General features: G+C 32.1%; 2 protein-coding genes and 2 long non-coding RNA genes across 7 annotated transcripts in view; 3 read left to right on the forward strand and 1 right to left on the reverse strand.

Moving 5' to 3' along the window:
- The window catches only part of LOC124953462, a 28,503-nt gene extending 28,231 nt beyond the window's left edge, over positions 1-272 (forward strand). Inside the window, exon 2 of the long non-coding RNA XR_007102225.1 lies at positions 200-272. This is a non-coding gene — a long non-coding RNA (uncharacterized LOC124953462). The remainder of the gene's footprint in view (positions 1-199) is intronic.
- Positions 61-9,496, reverse strand: LOC124953457 (1-phosphatidylinositol 3-phosphate 5-kinase). 2 transcript variants are annotated; one of them, XM_047504868.1, is made up of 14 exons: positions 9,229-9,496; positions 8,886-9,097; positions 8,629-8,818; positions 8,322-8,559; positions 8,039-8,245; positions 7,281-7,495; positions 6,877-7,219; positions 6,444-6,804; positions 6,110-6,380; positions 3,347-6,032; positions 2,728-3,278; positions 2,316-2,648; positions 2,091-2,252; positions 61-1,949 (listed from the first exon to the last, which is right to left on the reverse strand). In XM_047504868.1, exons 1-14 carry the CDS (start codon positions 9,341-9,343, stop codon positions 1,750-1,752), a joined length of 6,084 nt encoding a protein of 2,027 aa, XP_047360824.1. In that variant the 5' UTR covers positions 9,344-9,496; the 3' UTR covers positions 61-1,749. The 2 variants fall into 2 exon arrangements, with proteins under 2 accessions (XP_047360824.1, XP_047360825.1); XM_047504869.1 differs by lacking the exon at positions 9,229-9,496 and having other exon boundaries at positions 8,918-8,936.
- On the forward strand, positions 8,920-13,004 carry LOC124953458 (exocyst complex component 3). 3 transcript variants are annotated; one of them, XM_047504872.1, is made up of 3 exons: positions 8,920-9,321; positions 9,705-10,402; positions 10,502-13,004. In XM_047504872.1, the coding sequence occupies exons 2-3, from the start codon at positions 9,988-9,990 to the stop codon at positions 12,232-12,234; spliced, it is 2,148 nt and encodes a 715-aa protein (XP_047360828.1). In that variant the 5' UTR covers positions 8,920-9,321; positions 9,705-9,987; the 3' UTR covers positions 12,235-13,004. The 3 variants fall into 3 exon arrangements, with proteins under 3 accessions (XP_047360828.1, XP_047360829.1, XP_047360827.1); XM_047504873.1 differs by having other exon boundaries at positions 8,922-9,321; positions 10,060-13,004; XM_047504871.1 differs by lacking the exon at positions 8,920-9,321 and having other exon boundaries at positions 9,705-13,004.
- A 603-nt stretch (positions 13,005-13,607) lies between these two features.
- Positions 13,608-14,703, forward strand: LOC124953463. Its single transcript, XR_007102226.1, has 2 exons — positions 13,608-14,318; positions 14,542-14,703. It is a non-coding gene; the product is annotated as an uncharacterized LOC124953463 (long non-coding RNA).
- Positions 14,704-14,733: the final 30 nt, after the last annotated feature.

Below are 14,733 nucleotides of genomic sequence, written 5' to 3' on the forward strand. Positions count from 1 at the left end.
GAAAATGTACCGATTGAGTAAAATCACTTGTTTTGGATCCACAAAATGAAAGTGTTTAAGTACAGTCCTTTTTCAGTTTACTAAGAGTAAAATACAAAAAAAAAAAAATATAAAACAATCACAAAAATACAAAAAAAAATCAAATATGAATATTACAGAGATTATGTTATTGCCTATCGTATACATGGAATAATTCCAGTCTCTCTTTCTCTCTCTCTCTCTCTCTCTCTCTCTCTCTCTCTCTCTCTCTCGCGCGAACAACTGATAACGATCCTTACCTAATCAGTATCTAGCAGAAATACAAAAAATTATTTTCTTTTATTTTTTTCTATTCGTTCGACATAAAACAAATCTCAATGAGAGATATCAATCCATCAATCAATCAATTGTACGTTTGAATTCGTTCAGCATTGAAATCCCAGCTTCTAATTCTACTACGGCAAATAAATAAATAAATTATTATTATTATCATTAGTTATAGCGACATGAGTTTAGTTTTATTAAATTCCGTCGAATATTAATAACGAAAGTAAAAACCCCTTGTTAATAACAATCGCCGTAGACAAGAAAATTAAACAAATTGAATGTATGTATGTATGTGCGAATGTATGAATAAATATGTGTTTTCATTAACACATAATGAAAGAACTAAGATTGAATAACGTGAGGATCTCTCTTTTTTCTCTCTTTTTTTTATATATATAAATATATGTATCATTGAATAGCCCGTATTATCTTGCAAAACAGAAAAAAAAGAAAAATCACAAAAAACTTGTAATTTGTAACTTGAAGAAACAGCGTGTTGTAATAGAATTTTCAAACATGTTGAGAGATATTATTAGATGGTCTTGTTGGATTTTCGTTGCAGCTTTTTTTGCCTTGCATTCGTTTATGTAAATAATTATTATTATTTTATTACTATTATTATTTTATTATTATTAATTATTATTAGATATTAGCGATAAAATGAGAAGGAAGTATGATGAGAAATGTTTTTTCTTTTCCGTAAGGTACACGCTTTAATATCTTCCTTGTGTTTATAACTTGTAGGCTATTAAAACAAAAATGCTATTACGTTAATTAAATAATATTATTATTATTAATTATTAATTTTATTATTAATTACTATTATTGTTTATTTCATTATTAAATATATAAATAACGATCCATGTAAATAATTTAGGAGAAAGAAAAAAAAACAAACAGATTATCTAAATAAAACATTAATAATGGTGCTTTCATATATGTGTTATTAAAATTTCATGCGTCTCTTTCATTAGACCTTTGTATTAAATGACGACACCGTCGTTGTTTTCTTTCCGCTTTGAGAATTAATGAGATATTTTTATAAACCGATTATCGGCAACAACAAAAAATCATATATATATATATTAATAAATTAATACTATTATTAAAAGAAGATCACAGATGCGTGAGAAATAGATAATAATTTGATACTTATTATTAATTAGAGATTTAATACGTTTTCGATTCAAAAGTTAATCATTATTACGATTGAATCATTCTTTCAATTTCATATTACACACATATATGTTACATACATACATATATATATATATATATATATATATATATATATATATATGAAACACACGTATATATATATATATATATGTATATATATATATATGTCTGTTTCATATAGAAAATGTATATACAATCGATATATACCGATGACAATATCGAAAATGTATAATTTTCATTCTCATTCTTGCTCTGTATCTTTCATCAGATTGTTTCAACACCTTTGCCCAGATCAGACCATCTATCTGGTACTGGTAGAAAATAACGATGCATCGCTGCTATAAATCTAGCTCTATATTCTTCCGGTGAGATTATGGTGGGTAATTTTCCTTGACCACCCAATATGCCAGATTTCTTCACCATCGTTTCCAATTTTTTGTCCCACGTGAATGTCCTTATATAATCTGATACAATAGCAATAATTAGTAAATTTTTAATAAAAAATGTGAAATGTGTGTGTGTGTGTGTATGTATGTATGTATGTATGTATATATGTAAGTATGTACGTATGTATGTATGTGCACAATAAGAAAAAAGAGACATACCTATTATACCCAAAACAAGTTCGCCTGAACTCGGTTCCAATCCTACTAATAACGAATAGTCCATAACAGAATTGTCTGCTAAAAATTTGGTGTCGCTTCTAATTGCTTTATTTAATACAACCTTGGAATGAGATCTGATGTATAAAGGTGAATCGCAGCTCACTAAACAATTAAAATATAGTTATAAGATAAAATATTATAGCAAGCTTTTTACATGACACCTACTGTTCAATAAATTTTCATCCAACAAAACTAATTCCCCTTCATGATCGATATCATCTGGATTTACCAGTCGATTCCTTATGGATCCTTTCAAATCAAACTTGTCAGTAATCTCTCGATTATAAAATAAATTTTCCATTACCAAAACACTTGTTCTTATTCCATTGTTAGTCGTATCATTTTTGAAAGATACTCTATAAACTCCTACTATTTTCCCTAGTAATGTTGGTTGTTTCATTTGCTGACACTTCTCCATATAAGCAAAGTAATTTGGTGCGAACCTTAAAAATATTTGCATTTCTAACTTGGACATTTCCTTTATAATGAATCGGTCGTCTGAAAGTAATTAATCGTTGAGGAAAATATATAGAAATTTGATAAACTTATATTCAATAGTACATGTATTTGAGAATACCTCTACTTTTACAGAAAGCACTTCCACTTTTTCCACCCCTAGCTACCCATTGAACAGTCCTGCTCAAGCTTCTAGTGTATCCATCTTCTCCGCAAGGTAAGACGTTCCTTCTTAAAGCAGCAAACTGAGCTGCAAAATATATCCTACAATAAAAGTTTGTCGTTGTATCGTTGAACTGAACTTCAATGTAATTCTGCTGTTTTATTTGTTTTTTGTCTTCGTCAGTTTCTGTTGAAACATTAACGTTTTGTACCGTCGATTCCACGCTTAAAACATTCTTATCAGATTCTATTGGACTAGCAGGATTTGGACTGTTGCCTCTTAAGAACGATAATACCGATGGTCTCTTAAAATCTCCTGATTGTGTTAATTCTGAAGAATTCTCTTTGTTCTCAGAAAATTTACGTTTGTACAATGGACTGGAATTCAATTCAGGACCTTTTGTTACACGAAGTAATTCTTGCAGACTATGTTTGTAGTCATGAGAATCTAATGCATAGGCTATTATGGAAGATAATTCTGATTCATAGACCACCACTGGTACAACAGACCTGAAAAAAAAGTTAGTGTTATATATTTGATATGTTAGATTTGTATTGTTTGATTAAGTAATATCTACCCAAGTGGAAGTAAAGTATGTTCCAATGGGCCTAATGGATTAGCTATTGGTTGAGTTACTGGAATAGAAGGCAATAATTGAGACAAGATCGTCTTCTTTTTTTTCTTTTTATCAGGCATGTCTTCCGATGTTAAAGGTAAAACATCCGAATAAGATCTCTGATGCATTTTAGGTGATCCTTGCACGATAATAATATCTTCAGGATTATTGATCTCTGGAATTTCATTATCAGAATTTTCCATGATATCTATACTCTGCAAATCGTTCTGTATCACTGCGATTGCATCCACTGCATTATAATCAGCTGACATTGGACTTAGATCTTCCAATTGTGATTCCGATGCAGTATCCTCTGTTATATATCCATCAGTATCTATCATACCACTACTACCAGTTGTCATAGATCGTTCAGTGAACTTTCTCGTTCGTTCATCTTTCTTTTTAGTCGAAATCTCTAAAATCCTTGTGTTCCAGGTAGACACAGCTTCAGAAATCAATCTTTTTAATATGACAATACCATCTTCGATTCTATACATAAGAGCTTGTACCTGCTTTTCTGAAATCTTCCCTTCGAGTTTTTTATTTTCTAAAGTCGGTGAGGTTAATTTCAATTGTATCTCCTCTATTTTATTCTTGAAATACTGTTGATCTTTCATCATTTGTTGCTTTGCGGTATTTATACTTTCAATGTCTGTTTGCAATGAACTTAACTTTTCTCTTATACATGTAAAAACGTCGTCCCCTTTTAAAGCCAAGGTTTTCATCTCTTCGATAACATTAGCATGTTGTTTTGCATCATAAATAATATTTATAACAGGTGGTGGTAAAGAAATCTCCCATTGAGAAATCTTTGTATACTTGAACACGGCTAGCATATTTTTCCTCGTGAAATACTGATAATGATCATGATGAAGAGAATGTTGACAATTTTCAGCACCCCTTCTTGTATATGCACTACCATGAAATCTTAATTCAAGATATTTAGCAAATGATAGAGACCAAGTATCGTCTGACATTGGTACGACAGGTGAAACACTTTTACATTTTATACACTTGCTCCACATAAGAATTTGATTAGTATTTTCCTGACCGAAAGGTTCAGAATTCATTTCTCTTAAACCAATTCGTACACAGCCACCATCATGAGCAAATCGTCTTACATGTTGAGCAATTTGCGCTCGACAAGTTTTAGCAGGACACTTGTATTCTGAAGTTAAGCAATAACGTTCTAGAAAACATCCCAATGCTATATCATTTCGTCCATACAGATCCATGTTAACAGTCCAAGGATATACACAAAAAGATGGAGTATTGTTGCTAGTATGCGACAAGCTACAAAACAGTACGGACAAACGTTGATGGTTAACAGGATCCAAACAATCTGGCCATGTAGATTTTGGCTCAGTAGTCTCTGCTTGTACGTTTTGCTGTTGTCTTTCTATCATAACATTGTTCGTTGGATATAATCGACTTCCACAAGCTCTGAAATGTGCTAGAAGTGCCTGAACTTCTTTACTTTCAACATCGGTTGTTAATTTTGCTTCTATGAATGGATGCCTAGGTTTAAGTTTTAAATTTAACAGAGGTTTATCAGGTACATTTTGTTCCACAGAAATGCTACTAGTCCTTGTTTCTTTTGTTTTATCTAAGAACTGTTCGGAATAATAGATTTCTTTTGGAAAGAAGGTTCTTAAAATACAATTTCTTCCAGGTTCGGTCTCTAAATAAGGTACTGAAAACTTTAAATAAGGTGACATGCTTAGAACTGTACCCTCTAAAGCTTTCTTAAACTTATTTAACAATGGTAAGTCAGCAACACTTAGACACTGCCCATTTGGACTAGTCTGATCAAAGACATCTTCTTCATCTTCGTTTAAATATTGATGCAGTGGATCACTATGATCACTAATAGATTCACCATAAATGCGTTTCTCTTCTATATATCTTGATACATTACTTTGCTCTTCTGATTTTAAGTCCAGATTGTTTCCGGAATTATATATATCATTTTGTATATCTATGTTATCCCTGACGGTACTCAAAGTAACATTCAAGTCGCTATCATGAGTAGTGTCTTTAGAAGATTGATCTAAGTTTTTTGAATTATTCGTATTGGATCGGATCTTTGTTTTAAATAATTTCAAAGTATCATAAGGATCACAGTCCTCGTTCAATATAGAAGATATCTGCTTAAGCGCAGCTGAGTTCAATAAATTATCATTTCCATTGGGATTTTCCATATCTTCATCTTTTACAGACGTGTTGTGATTAATTGGACATGTATTATCTATACTCTCCCCATTGTTAGATATATTTCTACTATCATAAATTTGTGATAATTTTATATTTTCTTTGGTATTTATGCTTTCATTATTTTCAATATTCGACGAAGTCTCAATGCTATCTTTTCCTTTGGTAGATAATAATTGCACACTACTATCGCTATCTGAAGTATTCTTCTTGAATGTTTCATCCAAGAAAGAGTTGTCTTTTGGAGAAGGTGGTCTGGCGAATTCATCCATGAGAAAAGATTTTTCCAGACGCCAGGAATATGCAGCGAATATCATCATAGATGTAACATTTTTAACCTTCTTCAATTCTGGTAAAGATCCACCTCGTAGTAGGATGGTAGATCCCAAATGTGCGTTTGCGCAGCCCTCAAAATACATCAATGTTTTTATCCCACCTATTAAATCAAAAAAATAAAAGTTTTTATCATGTATTTTATTATTCATATCAAATCAAACAATATAATATACTCACTTTGATCATCAGGAAAATTACGTAAATAAAATTTTTTACATGTACCAAGCATATAACGAGCACTAATATGAGCATCAACAGTTTTTACAATATTTGCACCAGTACATCTGGCTATTCGTTCTAGTACACTTAACTTAACATTTAAAATAAGAGTAACACCACATTCCCTGAGTCTATCTTGTGCTAATCTAGAGACAGATCGATGAACGAGAACTATATCAGGTCCAAGAGCAGTAATTCTAGCTACTGTATGACCCAAGTACTCATTCTCCTGTAATTACTTTTGTTATTTTTACATAAATAGAGTCTGTCAAAGAGATAAGTATATGTTTACCTGCATCATCACAGGTTCCAAACTTAATAATTTGCCTTCTACACGTTGATACATTAGTCCACATTGTAGTAACAAAATTTTAGGATGAGCAATCATCGCATTCATTCCACGGTGAGCTACATTTTTAGTACAGACTACTCCTGATACTATTTCACAATCATCTCTGCTCCCTCCAGTACATTTTTTTATCTGTACATAATGTCGAATGTCTAAATCGTCAGCATTGTGATTTAAATCAGGCTTGACATGATCCACTATTTGATGTGCAATGTTTAAAATAACTTCAGACCAAATTTGAGATAAACCTTCTTTGTTAAGAAGTTGTTTGATCAATGAGTCTTCGTGCTGCTTATATACAGAACTGTAATAAATAAAAATGTCAATTTTTTAAATTATATTTATCTTTCAATCTTCTGTTTTATATTTTACTTACGTTAAACAGTTGTAGGCACTCATTTCTCCAAATGCAGTTCTAAGATTAGTCATCTTATGCCAACCACTCTTTTCTTTGATTTCTTGTATTTGAAACGTATCACTTAAAAGATCATCGGATACTTTAAAGTTACACTCATGAGATTTTATGTTTACCTCTTTCTGTTCGGTAACTCCATCATTACTGTCTATCGAAATTGTTGTTAAATCTTCAGACGTTGGTCTTTTCAACGTAACAGTCGATGCTTCTAGATTTAAATCTAAGTAAAAGCTTGAACTTGAGGATGGTAAACGACCACTAGTTTGTTGAACCGAATTAGATGGTTTCGATTCGCTTTCAGAATCTAAAATAAGTACATACAATATAATATAATTATTTATATAAAAATAATAGATAATAATTACCTGTGGTTGAATCATGTTGAGGTATAGTATTTACCCAAGCAGGTTCTTGCGCATCGCATGTAGCTTGATTTTCCGTTAATAAATCTGTACTTTGCATTTGAGATAATTGGACTGGTTTAAATATTGCTGCGGTATCACTAAAAACGTTCTCGGAAGTAATAGGTTCTATAAAACCTGCTTCAAGTAATGCTTGACCTATAGCAGTAGCTTGTACCCTATAGAATATTAATTATTTATTAAGAATTGTTTATTCCTTTGGCTGCCAGGCTCATCTATGCCATATATGCAAAGATTGCCTAAATCGATTTGATACGCACGCTTCTATAAATTACTTTAATAAGAGGAAAATATTAATTTTCTGAAGGAAAATTATAGTATTTATTTTTTCTTAGACGAATCAAATATTAAGTTTTCGGTACTTTTGTTTTCTATTACAAATTGATTTGATATTATGAATCAACTAAACCGAATATTATAAGTGAAAGAAGTCAGTAAAACGTTTCGATTTTAATATGCGACAGAACACGAAAGACTGAAGAAGAAAGGAGCGATGCACTAACAGATCAAAGAGAAATACAATACTAAGTAGAGGTAACAACTCATTTGAGCAAAAGCCACTTAATTCTTAGAAGAGCAATAATCTGAATGTAAATATACGGAATAGGTTCGTGCCAGTTTTCGTATAGGTACTGAAGGCCAATAAATCGGTCTACTGGCAGCCAAAAGGTTAAATATATTATGATCTATTACTATTATACCTGGTTGCTGCTTTATTCTGCGCTATCATCCAATTTACTAATTCACTTGCTATGAAACAATTATGGTAACTTTTCAAACGAATTCTGTGGGTTTGTAATAAAATTGCCTGGCTTGATCTGAATAACTCTTCATAAATCATTCTTAGTGATGCTGAATTTTGAAGAACAAGTGAACATTCTTGTGATGTTAAATAACTATTCGCCGATCTAAATCATATGTTTATTAAATAATATTAAATAAATGATCATAATTTTGTGTTGAAGATAAGATAATGAAGTATACCGTCCAACAGCATATTTTTCTTCCATATAGCCAACACTTGGTTTTCTACAAATGGAAGTTTCACCTTCCGTACATTCAGATGAGTTTTTCTGAGTTAAAGGCGGTGAATCATTACCATATTTAACTTGGAGATCTTCCTGCAGTGCTTTAAGATCTGCTGATAAATCGCTTCTCATGTCTGATGACTGCAAATACGACAAAACCACTTTGCAACAGTATGTACATACTCTGAGGTCACCTATGAAAAACTATTATTATAATAAAATGTTTAAATAAAAAACAATGTCAAACTACAATATTTCTATACCTGTACATCCCATAATTTTTCCAGGAATTTGATCAGAACAACATTTTGAACAAAATATTTGTCCACAAACGCGACAATGATGTCTTCTACGAAAAGTTGTAAATCTTTCACCGCATTCGTAACATTGTTTGCTTACGCTATCTGGCATCCAGTAACTTCTAAGTTCAGAATCTTTATATGACCTCAGATTCTATAATTAATATACTATGTCAATACATTTAATTAAAACTATATAATAGTAACAAAGAAAAACATACGCTGCTCTTGGAAGCTACGATATTTCTTATACGTTTTAAAACACTTGGTAAACTACGACCCTCGTGTGTATCTAAGGGAAAATTAATTATACTAGAACTATCTTCTTCCGGTGTTTTTTCTGTACTTTGCGATTGCTTCCAAGAATCAGAATCAGATGAACTTTGCTCGTCATTATTAGAAGAGATAATGGAATCGTCAGCATTTTGTGGACCTTCAAGATATAAACAGTATTTATTTAAAGTATGGTATACACATTATATTCGTAGAAAGAACTTAATCATTTTAAAACACACTGCAATATAAATTAAAGTAATTATGAAAAATTACAACTATATAACTTACTCCTGGCAAAGCTGAAAAATTTGGAAAAAAGTGAGGCAACAACAGGTTGACTTTCCTCTGGACTCAACGGGGCAAATTCTGTCAACTTTGACGGTGAGTTCATATTCTTATTCATTTTCTTTTAATTTATGCTATCTATCTATATACATTTTTAAATAAAACTTTACACAAGACACTCCTCCGTAAAACTACATCATTATTGATAACATTTGTACTGACACTAGAGTTTTTGACAACAGCTTAAATAAAAGCGCCATCTTGAACCTATTCATAAAATTCGCGTTACTTGAATACGTATCCTAACCTAAATGCGTATTCTCATTGGTTATACTTCCTAACATATGTTATATTTTATGAGTGTTGATTGGTCAATTTTATTATTGCACATTTAAACAGTATAAATGGCATCAGTTGAAATTATCCAATAAGAAAAAAGATATTTGCGAATATTGTAATTTTACTTGTATGATGCATAGAACAGATGACACACCTTCCCACATCGTGATTTCGAAAATATTTGGAAACATTTTCTTCAACACATTGTATGACAGTAACGCACATACGTAACCTGTTTCGATAAGTGTATACACAATCAATTTAATTTAATTATTTTAATCGTGAAAGAATATCTTTTATTTTTAATTATCAAGGAATGTATAATGGTTGTCGAATAACCTCGTAAAACATTTATGATTATATCATAATAAGAAATGAGATAAATTTATTATATGATTTGTATGTGTTAAATATAGTTAAGAAATGGAAGATTTACAGAAATTAGAGGAGGAAGCTAAGGTAAGAGGTACACAACATGTAACAAATATGTTGCAGAGACCTGGGCAATTAGAAAAAATTGAAGCGTATAAACGTAGAATAAGCAGAAAAAAAGCTTCTGTAGAAACTATGCTTAAAAGTGCAATGCAAAGTCAATTAGATGGTATTAGAGTTGGTTTTGAACAATTGCAAAGTTCTCTTGAAAGTATAACTACTATAAAAGAAGAATTAATGGAGATAGAAAAATTGTTTAGTATCGTACCAGAACTTAGTACTAAGTTGCAACCAGTTCAAGATGAAAATATGCGTCATTCTCAATATGTAACTGCTAAGGAAAATTTGAAACATATATTTACGGTACCTGAAAGCGTGGAGAAGACTAAACAATGGATAAATGAAGGTAAGCTTCTACACGCGCATCAAAGTTTAATGGATCTAGAAAATTCTAGAGACGATTTACTCTATGAACTACATAAGCTTCCAAATCAATCGATGGCAGATACCATTATGCTAAAGGCTTACTTCGAGGATGTAGAAATATTATCACAATTAATGGAAAAACAAATCAGACTTGTTTTAAGCCGTACTTTAAATACGGTAAGAAAAGAACCAACTGTTATAGTAACCGCGTTAAGGATCATAGAGAGGGAAGAGAAAGCAGATCATTTTGCAATTCAAAGGCACAGACAAAGTGGTTTTATGCCACCTGGAAGACCAAAATGTTGGAAAAATATGGCAATGAAAATATTGGAGAAGTCAGTAGCAAATAGAATCGAAGGTACTCATGTTGAGGAAAGAGCTGATAATAAAATGTGGTTGGTAAGGTATTTAGAACTCACTAGACTTTTAATTCTTGAAGATCTGAGAGTAGTTAAAACACTTTGCGGCCCGTGCTTTCCACCATGGTGGAACATTGTAAATACATTTGTAAAAATGTATCATACTAGTTTATCCCAACATTTAAAAGATATAATTACTAGCGGTTTAGAAGGAAACGAGTATGTATCTTTGTTGGCTTGGATTATGAATACATATACAGGACCGGAATTAATGAAACATCAAGAATTAAATATAGATCCAAGAGATATTGGACCTTTGTTAAGTTCTGAAATGATAAATGATCTACAACAGAGATATTTGAAAAATATGTGTCAAAATTATGAAGATTGGATGAAAAAGACTTTAGAAACGGAAAAAGTTGATTGGTGGAGTGGAGTTCTACCAGAAAGTAGCACCGAAGAAGCTTATTATCATACTGCTGCACCAGTTATTATATATCAAATGATCGACCAAAATCTTCAAGTTACAAAAACGATTAGTTCTAATTTAACAGCTCAAGCTTTGATCCTTTGCATAGAACAAGTTACTAAATATGGTTTCATGTATCGACAGGCAATATTAGAATTTAAAAGTAAACATTTTGAAGACAGAAGTCGCGTACCTTACTTTACTCATCATATGATTACTATTGTTAATAATTGTCTACAGTTTACAGAATTGGCTCAACAAATAAAACAGATCTATTGGGTTCCTAATACAAGTGGTGATGCCACTGTAAAGTTTGAAAACCTTTTAGCTCATTATCAACAACTTAGAAACGAAGCAGCTGCTATTTTATTGGAGGAATCCTTTCTTGATTTAGAACTTCATTTTCAAGATTTGATTACATCAAAGTGGTTGCAATCGTCTATTCCAATTGCAACCATATGCGTTACCCTAGAGGATTACTTTCAAGATTATAATCATCTTAGTTCAAAAAACTTTGAGTATGTTATAATGGAAGCGCAAAATCTTATAGCAAAGCGTTATATATCAGCCATGTTCCAACGAAAAATATCCTTTAAGACCTACGACGAATGTTTAACTTGTACTTCAAAGATAATAACGGAAGCTGATAAATTAAAAAATTTCTTTGTTAAAATAGCACCTAAAGTAGGTAATTACAATTCACCTTTTGAGATAATCAAACGTCTTGCTGAGGTATTGCGTTGTGAAGATTCAGAAATTCTTTCTCTTGATTTACATTCATTAGTGGAGAAATATCCTGATATGACGGAAGATCATTTAGTCAGATTACTTAGCCTTAGAGGAGATATTCCACGAGGTGAAGCTAGAGAGAAGGTGTCTTATATCTTAGAGGCTCAACGCAATCGAAAGACATCACAAACTATAACCAATAGTATATTTAAGCAAATAATGATACAAGACAGCTTCCTTAGTTGGAAACCTTGAAACTGCAAAGATATGTTTAGATCAAACGCAATATAAATTTTTTTAAATGTAAAGCATAGTAAACTCAGCATAAAAATTTAAGTTAATACTTAAATTACTATTATACTGATTCGCGGTAGTGCATAAAAAAGAAAAGAAAAACAAATTTGCTATTTTGTTGTCCACATTAATCGCTTGTATATGATTTGCTTTTGTATAAGTGAAGAAAATAGAAATTTAAAAATCCTATTTAAGAAGATGGTATAATAATGATCGTGAAGTTAGATTATATTTGTTATGTAATAATATTAATAATAATAATAATAATTTGCTTCGCGTTACTTAGTGCAATCTCGCGAAATTTTATTGACTTGCCATCTACCTCACAATGACTGATGTAGCTTCAATAATAATAATAATAATAATAATAATAATAATAATAATAATAATAATAATAATAATAACGATAATATAATGAATACTAATAAATTCCACTGCCTTTGTACAAGATTTGTAACATAAATATGTATATTATATATTGGTAGATAAATGTGATTAAACGTGAAATCGATACAAAAGGAAATATTGAACAGAGGAAATATTGAATAGAGGAAATTTTTAGTTAACTAAGAAGCCATTGTACTTTAACCCCTAATAGAAAAAATTTATATTATTCAATATAATTGTATATGTGCGATGCCGTTAAGTTTTGTTTATATCTATTTATTGCAGCATGTATAAACAAAATAATTATAATTCAAGAAATAATATATATTTTTATTTATACTGTATTTTCATTACTCATACTTGATAATTTGTATTTTTTCTTTTTTTTTTCTTCGAGAGACGAAGAGGTTACGTCTTTTTTATAACCATACAATTTCAGCTATTTTTACAGAATGAAATAAAAAAGAAACAATTAAAATGGACATTCGTTCTCAGAAGATATCTAATTATTGGGAAAGCAAAAGAATACTAAAAAGGTAATCGATATATTTTAATTATATTATTCTGCATTACAGACATACGCCTACTTCTAATCATTCGATGATAACAAAACATTTATCTACCGAGATCAAAGTTCCAAATTTCCATTAATTTATCGAGTCTAATCAATTGAATCTGCCACCATATCTATATAATATAATTATAATTAACAGTAAATTAATTATAAAAAAAATTATTATCGACGACTTATGTGAATAAAAAAGTATTTGATAATGGTTCGAAACCAATCCATTAATTATCAATGTTCGATTATAAAAACCTTACACTTTAACGATCCATTATTTCACCTTACAAGCATAATAATAATAATCCATGAAAATATCTAACATTTTAACTACCCATAATTGTCCTCGTAGAATAAAGGAAAAGTATCATTCTGGAGTCATTCGCTCGTTTTAAAGTACATCGATGTCTACCCTGCCGAAAGCCATACTCCGTAACACCTTTGTAATTCACACACATACGTATACACGAATAGAGCCATACCAGCCAACAAAGGTAATTCGACCAATGAGAATTTTGTATCAAAACCGCAGGAAGAAAAAGAAATCAGAAATCTTCTCTCTCATCCTTCCGTTCCGATAGCTTGACCAATAGCAATACTAATGTAAAGCAGACTGAAAACGAACGGACCAATCACCGGCATCATCGACAAACGAAATCATCTGATTGGTCAAAAGACTCACAGTCTTTGATAGGCGTGTCGAATGGGCGTAAATGTAGTTAAAATAACCACGCCTACTAGTTTTCGTTCAATCAGGTTAGAGTCGACCAATGACACGATGGTAACGCTCGTCTGACAACGTGGCCTTGGTCGACGCCCCTGCATTTCTCTTGGCTAACTAACAGCGTTTCCCCGCATTCGAGAGTCGGCGCGTCGATGTCAGCCACTCGGCCAGCAAGTCCCGGCCACCCTTCCCTTCTGCGTTCGCAATTCACCCCACCTCACTCCTATCCTCCTCCACCCCGCACCCACTCAATTCCCCCTTTCAATAGATAGGGCAACGTAGCAGCCAAAAGAAGAGCCGCGTTGGAATCGCGTGACATATCCTATCCGACGGCACTTCTCAACGACGTTGCTTTACGTTCGTACGCCTGTACGTATACATGCGCGCGCGCGTACACATACATAATACACACACACACACTGTCATCTCACGAACGACCCGTGATTCCATACAGAGGCCGTGGATATTGGAAGAGATGGTTACTTTACCAGCCAGTCGTGCAAAGCTCTCACCCCCCACTCCTTTTCTCTCTCTCTCTCTTTCTCTCTCACTCTCTTTTTCTTTCTATTTCTCTTTCGTTCTTTTTTCATAGGATAATGCGCGTAAACTCACACACGTACACGCCTATACGCAGGAGAGGAGACTTACCCGGGCACGAGCGGCCCTTCCTGGAGGGAGGACGTTCAAACGAGGGAGATGGAGCATCGATACGTGTGTGCCTCTCTCTCTCTTCTCTCTCTCTCTCTCTCTCTCTCTCTCTCTTTCTCATTCTCTTTCTCTGTGT

The sequence above is a fragment of the Vespa velutina genome, chromosome 12 (genome assembly GCF_912470025.1).
Source record: "Vespa velutina chromosome 12, iVesVel2.1, whole genome shotgun sequence".
NCBI classification, from domain to species: Eukaryota; Metazoa; Arthropoda; class Insecta; order Hymenoptera; family Vespidae; genus Vespa; species Vespa velutina.

Excerpts from the sequence above, each read along its gene's own strand:
- LOC124953457 (XM_047504868.1), bottom strand. The coding sequence starts at position 9,343 with ATGAATAAGAATATGAACTCACCGTCAAAGTTGACAGAATTTGCCCCG. Across the intron at positions 9,098-9,228 it reads ATTTTTCAGCTTTGCCAGGA|GTCCACAAAATGCTGACGAT; the intron begins GTAAGTTATATA and ends TATATCTTGAAG. Across the intron at positions 6,805-6,876 it reads AGTGCCTACAACTGTTTAAC|TTCTGTATATAAGCAGCACG; the intron begins GTAAGTAAAATA and ends TATTTATTACAG.
- LOC124953458 (XM_047504871.1), top strand. The coding sequence starts at position 9,988 with ATGGAAGATTTACAGAAATTAGAGGAGGAAGCTAAGGTAAGAGGTACA.